The 23,452-nt window shown below is 38.4% G+C and overlaps 1 protein-coding gene across 1 annotated transcript in view; it reads left to right on the forward strand.

The window, feature by feature from the left end:
* The window catches only part of chrna1 (cholinergic receptor, nicotinic, alpha 1 (muscle)), a 42,034-nt gene extending 25,806 nt beyond the window's left edge, over positions 1-16,228 (forward strand). The window contains exons 4-10 of the mRNA XM_038285642.1: positions 1,350-1,459; positions 1,580-1,775; positions 3,948-4,185; positions 5,288-5,511; positions 5,611-5,725; positions 9,429-9,553; positions 15,387-16,228. Coding sequence (XP_038141570.1) covers positions 1,350-1,459; positions 1,580-1,775; positions 3,948-4,185; positions 5,288-5,511; positions 5,611-5,725; positions 9,429-9,553; positions 15,387-15,515 — 1,137 coding nt within the window. The 3' untranslated portion in view covers positions 15,516-16,228. The remainder of the gene's footprint in view (positions 1-1,349; positions 1,460-1,579; positions 1,776-3,947; positions 4,186-5,287; positions 5,512-5,610; positions 5,726-9,428; positions 9,554-15,386) is intronic.
* Positions 16,229-23,452: the final 7,224 nt, after the last annotated feature.

Here is a 23,452-nt window from a genome sequence, read left to right on the forward strand (position 1 = left end):
GAGTACAGGCATGTCTTGAGGACATAAAAATGGATGACTCTTAAATTTCTGCTTCTGAATGCAGACAAAACAAGTTATTGTCTTTGGACCAGAGTCTTTGAAAAAGAAGCTGATTAGTCAGTCAGTTCATCTAGATTGGATCAAATAAATCTCAGATAAAAAAGTAAAATATCTTGGTGTTATTTCTGATCAGGACCTGTCATTTAAATATGATATCAAAGATGTTTCTAGAATTTATGAGTGGGACATCAATGCACTTATTGGTTCAGCTGCCACTATAATGACGACTTCAGACCAGTGTTCTTTTCGTTAACGATTACAATGATGGAATAATTTCATTGACGCTCCTTTTTTCATGACAATGACAAGAACTGACAAGCTAAACGTGAATCTTTGATGACTCATGGGTGTAATTTTTTTGATGAGACGAGACTAAATAAAAATGTTAGCGGGTGCTCTGACAGATGTTTAAAATGCATCATTGTGCTGTAAACAATTAGACAAGCTATGCAGCAGTGCTACTGTGTCCCATGTGGTGTTGTGAGAGTTTACCAGAAGATTATGAACATATTAAATAAATAGAATTGGTAGTTATAGTTAATTATGGCGTCTAATCTTTGGCAGTCAAGGACCACTGGCAAAAAGGATCACAGCTCTTGGTCTGAAATAGTAATTCACACAAATAGGATTCCAGAGTAAGATATCTCTTTTGTAGAAAAAAATGTGTCCTAGTACATACAGGCTATCAGCTTCTCTATAAGAATATCTAAAACACTGAAACAGGATGCAAAATGTTAAAATTACCTCTAGATTGGAGTTGTATTTATATTTAATTGCTTTAATAATTATTGCATAAGTCACTCATGACATGAGTGATGTCACATACATTTCTCAGGCTCTTTAAAAATAGAATGATATATTTATTACCATATAGGTAATATTAAGGCCTTTCAAAGCCACCTGTCTAAACCTGGGCTCACTCAGATTTCCTCATCATCGCATTTTCCCTCCATTGCAAAAAGAAGGCATTGTTGTCAGTGTGATAATTTACACTCTTACCCGCTGGGGCATACCAGAGTCTTCCTCTCTAACTCTGGTTCTATTGGTTGCATATGGTTTGTCTAACCCAACAGTGTGGATTGCTGCAATGCACAATTTAGGAAAAATCTGCACGTAACTAAAACTGGGCTCTCTTTTAGGCTCTAAAAATTGTCATAAAAGTTCTGTACAGATAAAACTCTTCCTACTCAATCGGAAATATTGATGCTGAAAACTGACCTAAGGGAAGTATTTCAATAGATAGGTTAGTATTCATCTTTAGAAATGTTTTCCCTTTTTCTCCTTCCCAGCAATGGAAAGATGTGAACCTGCAGTGGAATCCAGATGATTACGGAGGCATCAAAAAGATCAGAATTCCTTCAGCAGACATATGGAAACCTGACTTAGTGCTGTACAACAAGTAAACGAACACTTTTTTTTTTTTAAATAAACACAACATACACTTAATTTTCCCTAAATATGCAAATGTTGTGCTCACATTTTTTTCTGACTTTTCTCTCCTTCCTCTTCCTTTCCCCAGTGCCGATGGTGATTTTGCCATCATTCATGAAACCAAAGTCCTGCTGGAGCACACAGGCATGATAACCTGGAACCCCCCTGCTATTTATAAGAGTTACTGTGAGATCATAGTCCTTCACTTTCCATTTGACCTGCAGAACTGCAGCATGAAACTAGGTACCTGGACATATGATGGTACACTTGTCATCATCAACCCAGTAAGAACAAATCTTTTTTTATTTGAATAGCTTTTCCTTGAAAATGCAGTGTGTTTCTTATTCTCCAAAATGAGGCAAAATTAACCCCAAAAACAATGTGTGTATTATTAAGATTTTTGGTTTTTATTTAAATACAGACTGGTATAAAATTATCATGTGGTAGGAAAAGAAAAGAAACGTAGCAAAATATTCTCAACATATATTTTAAATGTTTGACATTTGTTCACAGCCCACTAACAAAACATTTTAGTCACGTTTTACTGCAGTTGAAGCTGAACGTCTCCACCAGCTTTGCACATTTATAAATTGTGGGGACTATGTGATTGACTGGGACACCATGTGGAAGGTCATGGCCGGCATTGTGGGAGTGTTTTACCTATGATGCATTTGTGTTTTATCCCTCGGGTAAAAAAAAAAAGGAGAAAAGATGAAAGAGAGAGGAGATAAAAGGGAGATAATGATAAAACATCTTCAGGCTGTTTCATCACCTGCAAAGAGATGAAAAAAGAACAGCACAACCAACAAGACATACAATTAAGTAACACCTATATAATATCGCTGAAGTATAAGTAGTATTATTTAATCTGACATGTATACTGTGGTAGCTGACGGTAAGAATATAGGCTGATGAAGATTCTCAGTCATCTAGGTCATAGTCATTCCGTAAAAGTAAAAAAACAATCCACTGGACTTGGTTTCCAAGATTTGAAGACATTTCTCCACCTCTCCAGGAAGCTTTTTCAATTCAAATGTCTGGATCCGCAGTGAGTTTGAGTCTATATAAAGACAAGGCCTTTTATTGCTTGGAAACATGCAAATAGAAACCGATGAGTGGGTTGTTTGGTACCATTACAAAGGGGCAACAGTGGCGTTGGATGTAGGAGTTTGCCCTGAAATCGAAGGATTGACGGTTCAAGCCCCGACTCCGACTTTCATTGTCATTGTGTCCTTGGGCAAGACACTTCACCTGCATTGTCTACTGATGGTGGTCAGAGGGCCCGTGGCGCCAGTGTACGGCAGCCCTGCTTCTCAGTGAGCCCCAGGGCAGATGTGGCTACAATGTAGCTTGCCACTATCAGTGTGTGTGTGAATGTAGTGTAAAGTGCTTTGGTCAAGTCTCCTAACTTGAATAAAGGCGCTATATAAGTACATGCCATTTACCATTGTTAGCCTGTAATATCTGAAACCTGTCTATGATTCTGAGGGTCTGTCGTTAAAGGGGGGGATTGTCTCCTTTCCATTTGCATGTTTCCAAGCAATACAAGTCCAGTGGATATTTTTAGGAATATGGGCTTTCTGTATGGAAGTGAATCTCTAAGAGGTGCCCCCCCCTCAGAGCACCTAGGCAAGCGCCGGGGGACCCAAAGCCCCAGATGCCCAAAGGGACCCCAAGAGCAAAGGCGCCAATGAGGGGCCAACCCAGGAAATCCGACCCCCACCAGGGGAGGAGGAGAGACAGCCCCAGGGAAAACTCCCAGCCACCGCAATGCCGGAACCCCCGGGAAAAAGGGGGACAAGTCTGGGGGCTCTGCCCTTTCCATGCTGTTATATATGATTCTACTCCCTAGATAATGTTCAATAAATTTTAATAAACAAGTATCAAGCAGAACCCTTTGGCAACAGTCATACTGGTCTGCTTGTGAAAGACCTATATTGCCTAATAGGACACACACAAAAGAAAAATTCTTTTCACAATTTTAGCAAATTTCCTCTTTTATATCCATTTTCAAAATATAAAAAAAATGCTTTGTCAGTAATTTTTTTTACAATAACAGATGAAAAAAACATTACTGGCAATATAGCAAACCCCAGCAGCGACAGTTGTTTTATTTTTTAAATATGACACTGGTGTAGATTAAAAAACTGCCTAGACCAAGATCATTCAGAACTTAATTAAAAAAGTAGAATAAATTGTTAAAATATTCAAAGGAAATAGAAAAAAAGAAAGTTTTTTAATAGTCTACCCTAACCTTTATCTGCCCTTGCTACAGGGTATTTTGCAGAATGTCCAGTTATAAATTCCATCAAGACTTTTCAATAACAGTGTCTGCTTTTATAAAGATTGTAAATGTATTTCTGTCATGCAGAAATTTGTTTTTATCTTTTAATTTAACTTGTTTTTTATCTAAAAGGAATATGGTTGTCTATTTTGTGATTCCTCTCTGGTTTTAGGACAGTGACCGACCAGACCTCAGTAACTTCATGGAGTCAGGTGAATGGGTGTTAAAGGACTACAGGAGCTGGAAACATTGGGTTTACTACACGTGCTGCCCGGACACACCCTATTTGGACATCACTTATCATTTTCTCATGCTACGACTTCCCCTTTATTTTATTGTCAATGTCATCATTCCCTGCATGCTGTTTTCTTTCCTCACTGGACTGGTCTTTTACCTTCCTACTGATTCAGGTATGTAGACACTAAAGAAATATATATATATATATATATTTTATTTATGCAAAAAATTTGTAATTCATTTGTTAAGTTCTCACATAATCTTGTAAAAAAACATTAATCTTACTTAATCCTATTGGTCTTATTCATGCTGTTTGTTATTTCTTGAATTTGAATTTGTATGTTTAACTTCCAATAATAGGAAGAAAAATATTGACAATTGTTGAGGTCTAGTCGTGAAATAAAACACAGAATATTTAGTGTTCAAGTGACTGAGACAAACAAATGAAAAAGTGCTCCTAAAACAAGAATGTGGAAACAGGAAAGCTTTTTAATAGACAAAAATGAACCAAACAGTTTAGTTATTTATTTACTTACTTTAAATTTTATTAGTATTATTCTCTCATCTTACTGCTTTGTGAACACTGCAAAAAATTTAAATCTAAATAAGTCATTTTTTCTTAAAATCAGTGTATTTTTTCGTGAATTAAGGATTGAAGTGAGACACTTTTCCAATGGAACAAGACAATTTACACTTTAAACAAGAAAAAAACAATTGCATTGTCTTATTTCAAGTGCATAATATCTAGATTGCTTATTTTAAGAGTAAAAATACTCATTCCAATTGGCAAAACATCTTATTTACCTGCTCAAATTAAGGGTATATACACTTAATTTAAGACAATTTTACTCATTTTGAGATGGTTTTTGCAGTGAACATACTGTTTTAAGGTATGTTGTGTTTTCTCAAACTGGCTTGCTGCTTCCTGCACTGGAAAAACGATCTAGAAATAAGTTAAAATTTCTTAAATTAAGTGTATTTACCCTAAATTTGAGTAGGTAAATGAGATAGTTTGCCAATCGAATGAGTATTTTCACTCTTAGAATAAGATAATTAGATAACATGCACTTGAAATAACACGATACAATTGTACTTTCTTATTTTAAATGTAAATTGTCTCATTCCATTGGCAAAATGTCTCACTTTCCTCCTCCATTTAAGAAAAATGACACTTATTTTAAGAAAAATTGACTTATGTAGATTTCAATTTTTTTGCAGTGTGTATTGTGTTTTCAGACAATGTCATGCTGTTCTTTTTTGTCTCACTAACTTAAGGTGAGAAGATGACCCTGTCCATTTCAGTCCTGCTGTCTTTGACCGTCTTCCTACTGGTTATTGTTGAGCTGATCCCGTCTACTTCTAGCGCTGTTCCTCTCATTGGAAAATACATGCTGTTCACAATGGTGTTTGTGATCGCATCCATCATCATCACAGTCATTGTCATCAACACGCATCACCGCTCGCCCAGTACACACACCATGCCCGCATGGATACGCAAGGTTTATGTTTTGCTTTGTTATAGGAACTGAGAAAGGCTGCATCTATTCTGAAAATACTTCTTAGGGAATTTAAACTGTGTTTCTCATCCGTCCTGTTAGGTCTTCATTGAAACCATTCCAAACATGATGTTTTTCTCAACGATGAAGCGCCCCAGTCAGGAGATCACCCAGAAGAGACTGTTCCCTACTGATATGGATATATCCGATATTTCAGGCAAGACACAAACCTCTAAATGTAGTGTGGCACAAATAAAGTAAACCCTTTCATGATCCCAGGAAAGTTTAAAATTACAACAAAAAATGGCACTATTTACCACACTTTCAAATAGCTAATTTTCAAAGCAGGTTTCGTTACTTCTTTGAACGACCTTAATCAAAGCAGGAGCTTTTTTGTTTTTTTTTATGGAGGGATTCAGGTGTTTGTGAACACAGTTGGGGAGAATCATTAGCCACAATTTTGGAGGTACAATTGCTCTTTTTTCAACACAGAATACTGATTAGGAATCTTAGTTTGTTTTGCTATAAGTCAGCAGTCCTATCCTGGCAATAAAAAAAAATATATATATATGTTGGATTCAGGAAAAATAACTTTGCAAATACATAGAAATTGAGTCTGCACAGGAAAGAGGTTCAAGCAGCTTCTGCAGGAGCGGAAGGAAAAGCCCAACCCAACTTCAAGCTTTCCTTCTCCGAATCCCCTCCTGCAGCCGTCTTTTATTAACAGAACATAGCACATGATTACAAACAGAGTATTGTTCTGACAAAACAATTGATCAGTTCATAAAGACAAGATGCTCCATCAGAATGACAAGGCAGGATGGTCTCCTGACTGCACAAATAATTCATAAGCACAAATTAATTTTATAATCATTGATTAAACCTGACAATATATATCAAAGACATTAGAATAAAATGCATCTTTCTCCCACGGGGAAAAACTTGACAAAACAAGTTATCCAAAGAGGATTTACACACAACATTAAATAATATAAAATGTACAACATCTTTAAAAGTAAAAGAAAAGAAAGACATATTGCATAAAGAGGCATATGCAGGTGAAATATCAAATGTATGTAAGAGGAGGGAAAACAAAATGTTTTTACCATTTTAATCTTAAACACTTTGGGACTGAATATTTATGTAAACAGTGGCAGTGTCAGTGTTGTTACTCAATACAGTTCACTTTAAAGGTAAATGCCTACATTTCCACGGTTTACAAGGTGGCAGTAATTTCTTATTGACAGATATGTTTGTGAACCTGTGAAAATTCCCCTCCTTTCTTTCCGTTCCACATGTGTGTATTCTGAGGAATGATTTTTGTAATAAGACCTACAATGGTCTCTCAGCTTGGGGTCTTTCTGCATGGAGTTTTCATGTTCTCCCTGTGCATGCGTGGGTTCTCTCTGGGACAAGGGTGTAACTTTGTAATGAAAGTTGGTGGGGACACTATAAGGCAGAGGTTACAGATTAGCGGACCGTGGTCCGGATCCAGATCCACCTGCAGGCTAATCCGGACCCAGCCTGATTTAAATCATTTATAAATTACCACATGTTGTCTGAGGACAGTGTCTAAACGATACCCTGAAATCCGACATCCCCCATCACCGCTCCGCCCTGCAGTGCTCCAGACCTCCTGCTCAAAGCAAAGCCTACAGCCTCCGCTGTTCCTCCTGTACTGCTGCGCTCAGACTTATCCTTGGAGCTTGAGGAGAGCATGGGCAATATTATCAAATTTGTAGGAGCAAAAAAAATGCAGAAATGAACACTTAATTTAATATCACATTAAAAAAATCCCCATCAGCATCCAGCATTTGTGCGGTTTCTGATGGAGATGAGAAATCTGCTTCCTGGTCTGTTGAAGAACCAAAAGTTTGCATCCAATCTTTTAAATAAACAAAGCCCACTGCTCTCATTAAGCCAGAAAAAAGAAAGAAAACAAACAAACTTTCAGTTCAGGTGTTTTATAAAATATGGGAATCAGAAAATTGTCTATATACAAAACTGAACAATTGTTGTTCTCTACTTAAAAAATCACTTTTAGAAAAATTTCTTTCTTTTATTTTTACTTAAAAATTTGATGTATAACATGGATGCATAACTAGAATCAGAATCAGAAATACTTTAATAATCCCAGAGGGAAATTACTTTTGTTACACGCTCTAGTTACAGTTTTACATGATATATACACACATCCAACTATACAATATAATAAAGATAAAAAATAAGAATAAAAAGAGATAAAATATATATACACATATAGCTCTTCTATATATATATCTGTACGTATATCTATGTATATGTAAAAACCTAAATCCAAACTACCTAATTTTATTTCAGTGTTAAATTCTGTTTAAAGTAAGAGATCATTAAAAATGTCTCCAGACCTTTACTGGTTGATGATTTTCTTTATTGGGACTCCGCTGATTTTTAATTGGTTCCCCCTGCTATAAGGGTTGGGGATGATGACCCTGCAGTTACAGGATTTAAAGGCTTTTGTTAGGTTTTTGCTAAAACTAAGCCCAAACACAAATTTGAACGCCATACATTTATTCAGTGCTTTCATATTGCTGAGAATGCAACAGTAACTAAATATAAATATTACAATGTACAGATAGACTGGTTCCTTTAAGTGGCTCTTTTGTAATGGCTCAGAAACATCAGCAACATTAATAACAAATCTCACACATCTCATGTGAGATGTATAAAATGCCTTTTTAACTGTTCATCGGGGCCACTTCCTAAGACGTGAGCTTTGAGGTGAGCAGCTGCATCCTGTAAACTCTAAGGAACTTCTCTGATCTGAGTAAGATTACAATTTCTATCAGAATCTATTGTCATGTCTCATGGTTATTTAATACATATCAACATATTCTCATTATAAGTGCGTATGAAATCGTACGAAAAGTTATGCACACTATTTCCTACGTTTTGGACGTTTTTCCTCAAAAAACCACATCAGTGCGCATGCGCTGGCAGACAGAAAAAAAAGCAGATCCGCAGACGGGCGTCAAAATGGGAAAAACAGTGCAATCATCACTTATTCATGTCTCTAACTACGTTGCTTGCTGTTTTATATCTTAGGGTTAGGGTCAGGGTTAGGGCTAATTGTAATTTGTATTATATATTCGTGAATGGTGCGTCAGATGCGCATGCGCATACGACGAAAAAAACGTCCAAAACGTACAAAATTACGGTGCATAACTTTTCTTACGATTTCATACAAACTCACAATAAGAATAGGTTGTACATATAAGTTAGTTTTTTTTTGTATGGTTTGTCCCGAGTTATCTCTTTTCAGGGAAAAAGAACCTGAGAGATAGAGCATCAAGGTGCACACACAGACCTAATCTTTATCAAAATAAGTTATAAACACTTAATAATTGTAAAAAATCTGATCATTACATGTGATACTGTCGCCTGCTCATCAGGGCATACTTTCCCTGTTTTCCAACCAAAATTAATCAAACCGCTTCTTGCTAGCACATGATGCATTTATGCATTCAGCAGACATTAGCTACTTCTTCCCCCGAGGGTCAAAAGAGAACATTTTATCTCCACACATGTCCACAACTAGAGAGCAACAAGACTTTAAGTATATAAATTGGTAAAGATTAATAAATACACTAAATAAAAATATGTACGCATAAAATAACATTCTCTGTAAGTATGTCTGTGCAGTGAAGCATATTTATGAGAGATATTCAAAAATTTCTAAAATAAAGTTAAAATAACATCTTTTGTGTTTAAAGTGCTGTAAAACCAAAACAATATATGACAAAAACAAACAGAAAGCAATTGGTGACCAGTTTTTAAAAAGATAAAAAAAAAAAAAAAAAAGATCATACCAATATGCTTGGACATAAGGAGTTGATGGAAGCACAACCTGGAACCAAACTTACATCCTTTCTTCTCTACAGGTAACCCCACACCCGCTAGTGTAACCTACAAGTCTCCTATGATGAAGAATCCTGATGTCCGCAGTGCCATTGAAGGGGTGAAGTACATCGCAGAAACCATGAAATCAGATGAGGAATCGAACAATGTAAGGGAGTGGATTAATGCATCATGGAAACATGAATCCACTGTTGGCCAAAACCTTGCAACAGATTCTACACAAACATTTTCAAAACTTAAAGAGAGTTCCCTTTTTAATATTATATTATTATCTTATATATTATCTTCGGCTAATTCTGAATTGGGTCATTTGGGAATCAGTCTCAGGAGACAATTCCAGGCTCCTCCCAGTTAGACGTGCCTTGAACGTCACCCAAGTTGGTTACTGCTGCTCAGGGGTCAAAATAGATTTAAATTCCCAGGGTTTTGATGTAAAAAAAAATAAAAAATACAAAGAGAAAACCACACCTAAATTGAATGAATATGCTACATAAAATGACAATACAAGTAAACATTTACATCATATTTAAACAGATAGAAACGCGAACAATGAGAGAGAAATTTTCAATGATCTATGTGCCTTCTTATTGGGCTCTCTATCCAAAAATAAACAGAATTCAATTAAATATTTAATTTGGATATAATTTAGGGATTCCTTTTGGTATAAATTAAAGAATGTTTAGTATGGCCTCTTGTGAGCTGGAAGAAATAAAATCTTGATAGTTAGACAAAGGGTTTGTTTACGCTTGGCTGAGGATGATCAGCCACATGTAGTTTATTAAGTAGCGATGGATGATCCATACTACTGAGAGCAAACCATTAGAGTGGAGTGTGAAAAGCAGAATTTGTCTAGCCTCGTGAGACCATTCTGATCTCGCGAGCTTTCGAGGTTTCACTCGCAGATCAGTCTGGAGACTCTCCGTTAAAGGCACACTATGCAACATTTTTCAGTTAATTAATGTGTTCCATATCATTTTGGATGATTAAATGAGTCATTTCAGGTTGAACAAAGGTATTCTCGGCCACCCTGGTGGTCTGTGGGGGAAATACCGCACTTGCAATTGCAGGAGCACCGACTCGCACCCACAGGCTCAGAAGTCTCGTGAGAGTCAGTTTTGCTTTACGGCGAGAACTGCTACACGCCCCCAGCCTTGACGCGCGTCAACCATTGACTTTGCATGTAAACTCGCTGCTTCTGTCGCGCCAGCTGCGGTGTGAACGCAGCATTAGTCATTCGTTGCGTTCGCCTGTCTGCTAAGCTCAAAACAACCGCGCCTGGCTTGATGGAGAAACCAGCAGAAAAGCTGTGCATATTTACAACAGTGCACTTTTACTTTCGCCCTCTGGGGGGAGCCTCGCTGGAAAATCAACACCGGTTGTATAGTGTACCTTTAAAGAAAATTTGGAGCCGTTCACCAAACGAACGTCCAATCAGCGTTGGCTTTGAGGCGGGTTGAGGTGTGACGCAACGAGAAGCACAACAGTTCAGTCTAAAGAACATGGCGGCTTCAGCCGATGAAACTAGCGTTAGCGTGGCTATCGAGCAAGTTTTATCTGAATTACAGAGTATTTATTCACTGAAAGAAGAGCAAAACACTGCTCTGGAGGCTTTTCTCAGAGGAAAAGATGTTTTTGCGCTTCTCCCGACTGGTTTCGGCAAGAGTAGCCTGGCTTGTGGTTGTGTTTTCGTCGTCGCTCTGTTAGTACGTCATATGCTTCGTTGATCTGATTGGTTTATTTGGCCCGTCTATCACCGACATAGGCCAATCAGCTAACCAGTATATTCGCCCCTTCCCAAAATTACTCCAACGGAAGGTTTCCAGATGGATATGCGGAGCAAATCCATCTGGTGGAGTCAGGTTACATCAAGGGTGCCATTTGAAACAATTACTTTTTTCACACGGCACCCTTTACGGCAAAAATGAATTGACTATAAATACAGTCCAGGTAAATAAATCAAGATCCATGGATTTCACTCAGTCAGCACCTTATTTTACATTGCAAAGTAAAAAGAGAACAACACAGCATTAACAGCATCGTGTTCTCTCCTTTTCTGATCTAGACAGAGTTTTTGTCTCACAAAAATTGAAAATGTGTGAAAGTGGCTATAGAGAAAACTAATTACAGACAATTTGATAAAAGAGCAAGACGTTATGAATAAACCTTGAGAAAGAACCTGGGTTGTTATGGGAATAGTATTTCTTCTCCCAAACACTCTTCTCATTCAGACACTTTGTGGCGTTGCAGGTGAGTCAAAACAGTTTTCAGGAAGTAAATAGAAAATCAGTACAACTTCAATCTGTAAAATAATATCAGATAAGAATTCAATGATTAGAACACTTTAAATATCAATAATGAAAAAAATAGCAATTTAAAATCCTCATAAAATCAATCATGGGTAGGATGAACATTACTCAGGTTATTTAACTTGTCAAAGAAGGAAGAACAACAGAATCCAGGACACTGTGTGTCATACAACAGAGGTGAAGTGGAGGTGAGAAGCCTTCGTCCAGCTGTGGAATGCACAATGCAGTCTGCCATGTTATTGCTCTTAGCAGGGAATGTAATCCATTCAAGCCAAATCTTCTTTTCTTTAAAAACCAGTTTCAACCTGCATCATTACATCTGATGAATAGAGGTGTAAATAGTTTACCAGTGGTTCAGGTGAGTCTGTACTTGGAAGAAAGCTATCTACAGTGTCATAGATAGTCTAAGGTTGGAGCTGGGTCTACAAATTGAATTTTAAAAACTCTGTTTGGATCTTTACCAAGAAATTTAGCAACTAAGATTAAGTGAAAATAATCTAAATCCTTGTTGTCAGCAGCTGAACGTGAGTGAAAGCAAGTTTTTAACCATCAGGACCAAAGGATTTCTTTCTCGATTGTAAGTTGGGTTCGCTTAGCTCTGACTAAACTAATCTGATTTGTTACACCTGCAGGAATATTGTAAGTTGGACACCATGATTCATATTCTGGTTTACCATGAGCGAATAAACAGACATATGCCTCAGCATTTCTGTATAACTCCATCAAACCCCTTACATGGAATCACATCACACAGGTCCAATTCAGCTGCCACAGTGGAGTTTCAGGGAACCTGTATGATTACCTGATCCATTCCTGCTATGGCACATTGTTTCACAAAACCTCGGGCAGTAACAGCTCTTTTGCCTCGGTTAGAAACATTCAGAGTAGCATCAGTATTTGCACAATTTTGAGCTCTTGTCAAATCATCAGTTACCTTTTGTCCTGAAAGGTAAAAAAGGTAAGAAAACATCCAAAACTGTGTTGTTTTTGACAGCCATCTTAGATTTAGTATTAGTTTAATTATTATCCAGCAACTCACTTTAATACAAAATAACAAACTTTGCTAAATAAAATAAGTATCTTAAACATAAGCCTGTATGCTTAACTTCAGACTGAAATAATGTATATAAAACAATAAATAAATAGTGCTCATTTTGGTGCAACAGCAAACTTGTGCAAACGTATAAACATATTTGTGCCTTAAATGCAATGACTGTAGGCTACAGTTGTAAAACAGAAAAAAAAGTATTAGCTCAATGCCACATTATGTGTGATAGCCTACTTTTTCCACTTGTATTTCCTGTGAGTTCTTGCTGCATTAAGGAGTTGTTTGTCTGTGAGTTCAATCTGAAAAACTCACATGAAGAGAAAAGACAATTAGGAGAAATGCATTGATACAATTTTATTGTCTTTGGCGCTCAGACCTCAGCAGGAAACATAGCGCTTACTGTAACTTTAATAGATATGCATGAACAGGAGTAAAGAACAGGGCTGTTTTCATACAGGCCTGAAACTAGTGGTGGAGAGGAGATAGATGAAGTTGGTCAGTCTGTAGACTGCTGGTTAGTGAGACGGTCTGCTGAGCTTTATGGGGAGATCCAGTGGACTGCATGAGCTGATACTAGAGCTTCACTCAGGGACCTGGAAGATGGAAGTCCAGTTGGATAACACAGGTTGAGAGAACCTGTCCATGATGAGCAAGCATGATGACATGCTTAAATCTACGCATGTCTCCAATCAAGACATGCGTAGATTCAAACAAGACTTTTTTCATTTAATCAAAGTGAAATGATGCAAAGTGCAAATTACATTCACCAGCCTTAAAAGTACAAGTTCAGTATAAAACAAACCGTTATCAGTAAACAGTATTTATAGTTAGACCCAAATAAATTCCCAAAAAAGTGTGCCCTACCCAGGGTGAAAATGTTGACCTAAAAGCATCAAGTTCCATCAAGTGGCAAATTTCAGAAACCATCAGTTTAACTTATTCTTTACTTTTCTGTAGATGTGTATGTTCTTATGTGCTTTTATGTGCAGAACTTTGAATTGTCTTTTTACTAAATATCTTATAGAAATAAACTAGCCTTGCCAAATATGTGCACTCCTTTAATAAATAATTTGTACAAGAAAAAAACAAGCCATTTAAATATATACTTAAAGGTATAGTGGAGGATGTTTTTTTTCTTGGTGGATCATCAAAATAATTGGTCCTCCTAATTGTCAATCATTCTGGTGATATGTGTACGTAAGGCTGTCCTACGTGCTTATCCCCATTTTCACTTATCACTGGTGAGTCTGACATAGTTGGAAAATTGCAAATATTCTTTTAGAAAGTAAGCTTGTATGAGCGATGCAAACAGCATGTCAGGATCATGGCTCTGAAAGCTAATTGCTCATTTCATTAACCTGCCTAACTCTGCCCGGTTTCCAGTTAGGACTCATCTAATCCACCTGCTCCTGCTTCTTTATATACGGCTTAGGCTCAGCTTGCAGGGCCAGATCATTGAGTTTGACATGATTGATGTTGCTGCTGATGCCATAATTCTTCGGGTGGTGACAGAGGATTTTTTGTGTTTCTTTGTTTTCCAGTTCCTGATCATGTTCTGTCTCTTATCCACTAAGCATGCCCTTCTCCTGTCTTGGCTAAAGGGGAGAGAGCCAGTTTTTAGCGTACCGTAGTATTCCTGATATACCTCTCAACCACTGAACTGTTGGACTCCTAACAGAGAGAGAAAATAAAAATCATTGATCTCACAATGGAGAAATTTACTTCATCTTAACCCATCCACTTTTGGATCAGTGTGCTGTCATTGTGTGGCACCTGGGGAGCAATCAGGGTTAAGGGTCTTGCTCAGGGAGTCAGAGTAGAGGCTGTGGGGATCGAACCTGGTACTTGCAACTTCTGCAAGTGCGCTGCTCTAACAACTAGGCTACCACTCCCCCCTGAACCAGCCTGTTCCTGCTCTGGAATCCTGACTGGGCTATGGACTCCTGGATTTCTGTGCCTTCCTGTTCTGATCTGTTTCCCTGACCTGGCTCGGACTCGTGCTTCCCCTCCAGCACTGCAGCATCTGGTCCACTCTGGGCGGCATCCAGCCTCCGGCTGCATCCTAACGCGTTGTATGGTGGTGGACTGAACTCTCAAACCAGCTCAGTGACTCAAATTGATAATCATCCTCATTAGGATTATCATGGTCACTTACCTGTGTTTTTTTCCACTAGTTTCCAGTGATGGGCAGTTCCCCGCCCTACTTAAGGTTCTGCAGAACCACAGCTCCGCGTCTGTATTCAATAAATGCCTTTAAAGTAATCCCTGTCTGTCACGCCTGAATTCTAGCGCCTACGTTCTGATTTTGATTATACAGCAACTTAAAAAAAACTTTTGAAATGGGCTTATGCATGCTCTCTCACACATAGAAATTTGGGAACAGGGTTGTGCATGGGATTTTTTTATTTTTATTTGCCAGAATCCTCCACAATACCTTTAAGTAAGAATATTTACTAAGAAAGCACTCATTATCACTCTTTCTTAATCACAGTTGAGCACTCAGTACCTTAGTCCTTTTTCACATGATTAACTTGGTTAAAATATTTAATGGTATGGACAAAGTATAAAATGATTTAATTCATTAATTATAAATGTCAACAGTGTAATCTCATCTCATTTCATTTCAGGCGGCAGAGGAATGGAAGTTTGTGGCCATGGTGTTGGATCACATTTTGCTGTGTGTCTTCATGGCTGTGTGCATTATTGGGACCCTTGCCGTCTTTGCTGGAAGACTTATTGAGCTTAACATGTTATAAAAACCTAATTTACAAAAGATAATTTTTGTAATGAAATGTAAAACCTTGTGTTAAGATTCTTCAGCAGAACCTTTAATTTTTGGACATTTTGTCATTTTATGTGTGACATCTGCAATACATAAAGTCAAATTTAATAGATAAAATGCTACAAGGTACAGTAGCTTTTTGGTATTATGTATTTTAAAATATAGCTGAGGCTTCAGTAACTACGTCATTCTCTTAGCATGATTACATATTATTTTATTCATTAATGTTTTTTTCTAGATTAGGATTTTAATGAATTGCTAGTGTAAGGTGTATCATAATTGATGTGTAAAATAATTATATCTGTTTTTTTGTAATTTACCATTGTGTGCTTTACAGTGTGCTTTTCAAGGATTGTACATGCATTGTATTTGCCTTGCCTGAGTGATCTTATATTTTACCACTTCTGTACCTGTATTTACAGTTTTATTTTAAATTTAGTAAATATATTACATAGAAAGCATAAAAAGTATCAAGCAATGGATCTGTCTGTATCATGAGATATGTTAGAAACCGTGAAATTTCCATCAGTTGTGTCTAATTTGATAGATCATACAAATACATCAGTGTAATTTGTTAACAAAAGTGCTGGTTTAATATTTAAATGTATAGATTCTGTAATCATATTTACTTTTAATGATAACTTTGGTTGGCCTGGTCAGTATAATAAAAAAACAACTTATTTCTTATTTGTTGTGTTGAAGGTTAATTTCTTTTAAAGGTTTGGTTTTTGTTTAAGGTTACTGATCAGTGTTTATTTATTTATTCGTTTATTTGATAGGGACAAGTATGTTTCATGCATCATGTCACACACTACAACATTTTAGCTAAGGCTAATTCTCAATGTCTGTCCCCAGTTAGGCTTTTACATAAAACACAGTGACTGTACACAAGAACAACAGAGCAAATTACACATTAAAACATCACAGAAATAAAATCAGGTCAGTTAGATTATTAATGTTCACATGACTGACCTCTCAATAAAAAGTCTTTAAGTTTATGTTTAAAAAGGACCCAGTTTGACTCTCCCTTCAGTTCTGCAGGTAATGTGTTCCATGTTTTGGTGGCTTGTACAATGAAAGCTGATTGACCGAAAGAGGTTTTGCGTCTGGGAACTTGACAGTTTCCACTGTGGGCTCCTCTTGTGACTGAGCCCACAGCTCTGAGAGGAATTACACAGTCGCTCAAAACCTTAGGGGCCTTATCATGCAAGCATTTGTGAACCAGTTTTAACTGAGCAAATTTCACAAAGTTTTCGAAATTCAGCATTTTTAAATTATTCAGACTAACACAGTGATGAGACCTGACTGGTTTTTTATCTAAGATTTTTATAGCTCTATTATAGATCATCTGAAGAGGCTCGATAGTAGTGCTTGTGGCCTGTGACCAAGAACTAATGCAGTAACTTAGATGGGAAAAGATCATGGAGTGCAGAAAACTGTGAGCAGCGTGAAACGGTAGGGAATCTCTAATCAGTTTGAATGTGTACAAGTTTGCTTTTGTCACTCTGGACACTTTTTTTACATGGCTGTCAAATTTCAATTGTGAGTCAAGTATTAGTCCTAGATACTTGATTTCTGAGACCTGCTGGATTCTAGCTCCATTTATCTGTAAATTTAGTTCTTGAGATATGGGCCTGGTCCTAGAAGAGAAACAGACAGACATAGTTTTTTTAACATTCAGAGACAGCCCTGCATTATGGAACCACATTGACACAGTTTGTAGATGTCCTGACAGTTCATTAGAAACTGCTTGCACAGTCTTTCCACGAACATAAATTACTGCATCGTCTGCATATAACTGAAAACCTGCTGTTGGACAAGACTCTGGCAAGTCATTTATGTATAATGTAAAGAGTAGAGGGCCAAGGATGGATCCCTGTGGCACTCCTGTATTTATCTTTAAAAATGATGATTTTTCATTGTTTATTGTGACACACTGCTCTCTTCCTTCTAAGTAGGATTCAAACCACTGTAAAGTTTTCGGTGAAAATTTTAATTTGGATAATTTTGCAATTAGAATTTTATGATTTAACGTATCAAATGCCTTTTTGAGATCCAAAAAGACTGCGCCTACTATTTCCCCGCTGTCTATTGCCAACTTTATTTGTTCAACAAAATAACAGTTTGCTGTATCCGTAGAATAATGAGGTCGGAAGCCAAACTGTAAAGGATGTAAGATTTTATGATACTGTATGTACGCCATTAACTGATTGGAGACTATTTTTTCTAACACCTTAGAAAATACAGGCAGGATGCTTATAGGCCGATAGTTACAGGCCTGGTCTTGGGATCCTGACTTAAAGATAGGCATAACTCTAGCCTGTTTCCAGGGTGCAGGGAATTGCCCGCTCTCAATGGACAAATTAATTACATGCGTTAGAGGTTTTATGAGTGCATTTTTGTTTCGCTTTACGAAAGCAGTATTAATGTGGGAGAGATCCATGCAATTGCTTTGTTTAATTGTATTTATGGCATCAAGCACAACGGATTCACCAGTCTGCTCTATGGAGAATGTTGTAACCTGTTGTTGAATTGGTCTTGTAAGGTTTCCAAAATCAAACTGTTGGACCAGCTCCTCCACAGATGACACAAAATAATTATTAAATTCCTGGGCTATTTGTTTAATGTCTCTTATCTGCTGGTCTCCAATTTTAAGCTCAAACATTTTTGTTGTACTCTGTGGTTTTACAATGCTATTTATTTGTTTCCACATTATAGATGGACTTCCTTTGGCTTCTGTTATTGTAGATATGTAATATTCTATTTTTGCCTTTCTTAAATTTTTTATGACACGATTTCTTAAACTTTTATATATGTTGATATCAGTATTCAATTTACTTTTAAGTGATTTCTTCAAAGCCATGTCTCTCTCTTTCATCAATCTCCTGATGTCACCATTAAGCCACGGTAAAGATCTTTTTTTTAAATGTTTTTGTTTTTTGAGGAACTTAGAAATTACTTCTTCCAAACTACTTATTAATTCTTTGCAACAGTTGTGGACATCCTCATTTTCCAAAATATTGCTCCAACTGATGCCATTTAATTCATTGTCTAAAACAGGGAAATCGCGCTTAAAAATAGTTAATATATTTGATTTAATATTGTTAACATTTTGAAGGCGTTTTTTAGAAAGTTTTCTTGCTATCAAAATCATATTGTGGTCTGACAAACCGGTTAGAAAATTGTATGATTTCAATATTCGATCTTCTTTATTAGAGAATATTAAATCAATTTGGGTCTTTGAAGACTTTGAGATCCTTGTGGCACCTTTCATTATCTGGGTAAAATCAAACTTTGTCATTAGGGTCTTAAGTTTTTTCCTTTTGCTAGAATTAAGCCAGTCAATATTAGAATCACCCAGTATGATAACTTCTGACTTATGGGCAACCATTTTCAACAATTTATCTAGTTCACCATAAAACATTTCATTGCAAGAAGGGGGATTATATAAAACCACAATTAAAAAGTGCATGCTTGATGACAGTGATACTTCAACACAAATATGCTCAATGTTTACATCATGTTCAAAGGTGACTTCAGTGCACTTAAAAGAGTCTCTTAAGTAAATTGCCACTCCTCCTCCTTTGCCTGTTTTCCTATCAGTTCTATAAAGACTATATCCTGGAATATCAATTAGATTAGAGTGAATTTTACTGTTGAGCCATGTCTCACTTAAGGCTAAGAAGTGCAAATTTGACTCTATCAATAATGTCTTAATCTCATCATGCTTTGGCAACAAACTCCTGATGTTCAAATGTGCCCCAAATATACCCTTCGGTTTACTATTTTTGTCCCATATAACTTTAGCGTGGTTCACTGTTGAAAAAATCCGTTGAGATGAGTGTTTACTCACTACTACTCCTGTTGTAGGTTTCTGTCCAGCTCCGTTCTGCTCTGTAGGGTTAGAAACCGCTCCAGTTGATATTAATGGTGATGGTCTATCCCGGCTCCTCGTTTTTATTGAGGGGGGAAAAAATATTCGGGCATTGTCCTCTTGTGATGTGATTTCCCTCTCTTCGCACACTATTGGTGTGGCCCGCCGCTCTCCCGGTGACTCGCCTCCGGATGACACCTGCGTAGTCCAGCGGCCCATGGCGGCTGACCCTGCCTTTCTCACCGGTGCGGCCGCACCTCCAGCGCTCTCCACAGCCTCCCTCCTGGGCAACAGGACGCGACCCTCCCCGAGTTGCAATGCATCCATTTCAGGCATATTCAGCATATCCACAGTGGTGTCGGAGCGGCGGGGCAAGATCAGCCCGAGTAAAGCCGGCTCAGACACATGCGCTGTCACCGCCTCCATCGCCGGCGGCTCAGACGCGGCTGGACCTGGTCCCATCAGCTGCGAGATGTCGCCAATGACAGCCGGGCCGGGGTTGAGGTGAATATCCCCTGCTAACAGTATTAGCAAGGAAAGCAGTTTAATTATTTTTGTCCATTTAGTTGTGTTCTTCTTCTGGGTGTATGGAGTGTCCGGGTTTGTATTGCGTTCAAATCTTGCTTCATCGTGGTTCAGGATTGTTGTGAAAATGATAAAATGTCCATACTCAAACTTGTTTTGGCTGGAGGTAGGCCTAACCTGGAATCCTTCATATGACTCATGTTGTACGGTCTTAACTTTGACATACATGTGTGCGGTTTATCAGTGACATCCTGGAGCCATCCACACACTGGGCTGCCCAAACTCCTGTTTTATCTCTCTGCTGACATGATGTGTCGATGTGGCGACTGGCAAATCAGCTAGACAGACATTCCAACACTTTTTCAATAGAAACATCTGAGTTTACAGTATGTAATAAGTAGGCAGACTCAGGGGTTAGTGAGTGCTCTAACTGCGGCGGATAGAGTGTGGGAGTATAAGCTGGAGGGAAGTGACAACAGGCCGACTGTTTCCCTGATCAGTGGTCAAAAAGCAGGCCTAAGGTAAACCCTGCTCTGTAATGTGTGCATTATATCAATTATTTTGTGAAACTTGACCGGAATAAATTCTCTTAATACTTAAAGCTACAGTGTGTAATAATTACAGGGATATAAAGTCAGAAATGTAATATATTATATATAACTATGTTATTTATCATCATCTACGAGCTCAGCCTTTTAACCTTAATATTTGCGTTGCCTTAGAATTCGTTATTTATAATTACATAGGAGCGGGTCTCGCAGCCATGGAGGCAGATATCTTTGCGCTACGGCAGCGCAGAGCCAACAAACTAGCGTTTGCGAGATCGCCCATTACACTCGAAAGTAACTACGGCAAGTTGAGAGAGATGAACTGAGACGGTACTGAACAGTAGATGGCAGTATTATGCCTGAGAAGCGTTTAGTCTGCCTGAAACCAAAGAAGAAGAAGAAGAAGCAGGTATACTGCGCCTCAGTAACAAGAAATGTGAACAAGGCGGCAGGCGTGAGTGACTTTGCAAACTGTTTGGCACTGTGTGGCCAAACATCAGACGAATGGAGGATCATGCCTACTCTGTATCACAACGAAAAGCGGCGGACACCGAACCCCCGTCATCTAACACGACGAGAATAAACGCAAGCGTGACAAGAAACCACAAAAAACACGGATCAACATTGGCACGGCATTTACACGATGGAAGTCACTGATGGAGGAAAAAGGTTTTCAAAGTGACGCTCAAGTTGCCAGTTTTCTGTTGGACAGGTAATTAATCCTACACACACAATTGTCTTTTTATACACGTAATACCCCACCCCCACATCCCGTTTCAACCAAACTATTGTCAAGATGTCTGGTAGCATTACCTAGATAAGGCCACAGCTTCATAAAATTACCACAGCTGATAGTGGCGTGTGTGAGTGTGAGAGAGACAGATATATGAAGCTGCATATTAGCGAGCTACGGATATATACCTCGGTTACTTCTCTCTGGCTCCTTTGGAGATCTTCAAGCCTTTCCTCCTCTGCTCTAGTCACCCTGCTGGCACCTCTCCCTCGCCTGGCCCTGGCTGCACGCCCACCCCGGCCTCTCTGCCCTCTTCCTCTCCCTCTTCCTCTCCCTCTTCCTCGCCTTGTAACCCCCGTGCCACAAACAAGACTTGGACTCTGTAAACGGGGAATATATATTCTTCCAGCGAACACAATCTCGCTGTTAAACTAATGACTACAATTACTTGGTCTGTTTATATCACCATGCAAAGCAGCTCACCAAAACGTCACAACGATGTAGAAAAAATAACGGGTATATTTATTATCTAAAGTCTACATGAAATCTATACCCTACACAGACTAATGAAATACTATCTGTAAATATATCTATGTAAACAAACCTCATCACTTGAGAAGGTAGGTGATGCGGACGTCGTGGAAGACATTTTGTCCCGTAACGCTCGCCGTATTGTTGGGGGGGAGAAGCGGTGGGGGGAGATGTTCATGTTGCTGCGGTCTGCAGTCTGGACGTTAGATGTCGCTGAAAATTACACACTGTAGCTTTAAAGATGTTTTTCCAATTTTTTAATTACCCTGGCATACTGAAGAACCAGGTATAGAACACTTGTAACTCATTTAGTAAGGTTGGATTTTAATTACATTCCCAAATCTAGATTCTGATTTTTATTGTGGTTAACCTGTTAAAAAGTCAATCAGGTATATCATATAAAACAATTGAGCGCGCTACTTTGGTGAGGTCTATGAATACAATAGGGTTAGGTGCAAAAACTATTTGTACTTGGTAAAAGCCTAGCCAAAAAAAAAATTGCCAGGCTTTAATATTCAAGGGTTTTCGCTGTCTTACCCCTATTCTAAGATTGGATAACAATAACCCATAAATAATGGTAATAACAATAATAATAATACAAAAAAAAAATTCTGGCACAGCATATCTAAGATCAAAATTCAGATGAACTGTTTAGGGCAATCAATGTTTTCTCAACAAATTAACAACATGTCTATCAGTTTGTAATGGCGAGGTCAAATATGAGGTTTACTTCTAATTACCTATAAGCTAACAATACCATCATCCATCCATATACTCCTCCTCAGCTTATCCTAGATCGGGTCGCAAGTTTAGAAGATTCATTAGGGAGGCCGGACATCCTTCTCCCCAGGAACTTGGGCCAGCTCCTCCGGGGGAATCCCTTGATGTTCTCAGGCCAGCCGAGAAACATAAGCCTCGTTTACACAACCCTCTTGAAACCGTGCCGAGATCGGTCCGAGCACCGAGATAACTGTTGAGTGTAAATGGCACGCACAACTGAACCAGACTGCACGAGACACAACCGAACCCTGCTGACATGGTACTTGTTCGTCAGTAGGGCTCGGTACAATTCAGTTCTGGCTCACTTCTCCGATAACAAAGAGCGCATGAGCAGGCCGGATCATTTCCTTACAGTCAGCCTCCGTAATCATGAAATTTCAGTTATTCATAGAAAATACTAGCTTCCCTACCGTGACACACAATTTCTGCTTAGCATTGTGATGAACTTCAACGTCTGTTGATGTTTCCTGCATCTATAAGCCTTGATAAGACTATTGTTTGTCGTACCCACTTCCCAAAAGCCGACTGTCAAGTGAATTCAGCAAAGGTTGCCTTCTTTGCTTGACTCTCCGCAAACTTCCTGAATGTTAGGGGCGCCATAATGTCGATCTGCTTGTTTACCTCTAGAGAGCAGTTGTACCGTAGATCATCATTAGGAGGCAAAGGACCATGCTAGCGTGGTGTGTAAATAGTCGTAAGGAACCAAGCTCGGTATGGATCGGTTTTCAGAGGGTAGTGTAAATGGGGGTATAGTCTCTCCAATGTGTCGTGGGTCTCCCTGTGGGCCTCCAAGACACCCACCTCTGCTCTCCTCTTGACGTGGAGGAGCAGTGGTTGTACTCTGAGTCATCCCAGGATAGCTGAGCTTCTCACCCTATCTCTAAGAGAGAGTCCAAACACTACGGAGAAAACTCATTTTG

This window comes from Cyprinodon tularosa, unplaced genomic scaffold (genome assembly GCF_016077235.1).
Source record: "Cyprinodon tularosa strain WSP-4 unplaced genomic scaffold, ASM1607723v1 ctg213, whole genome shotgun sequence".
NCBI classification, from domain to species: Eukaryota; Metazoa; Chordata; class Actinopteri; order Cyprinodontiformes; family Cyprinodontidae; genus Cyprinodon; species Cyprinodon tularosa.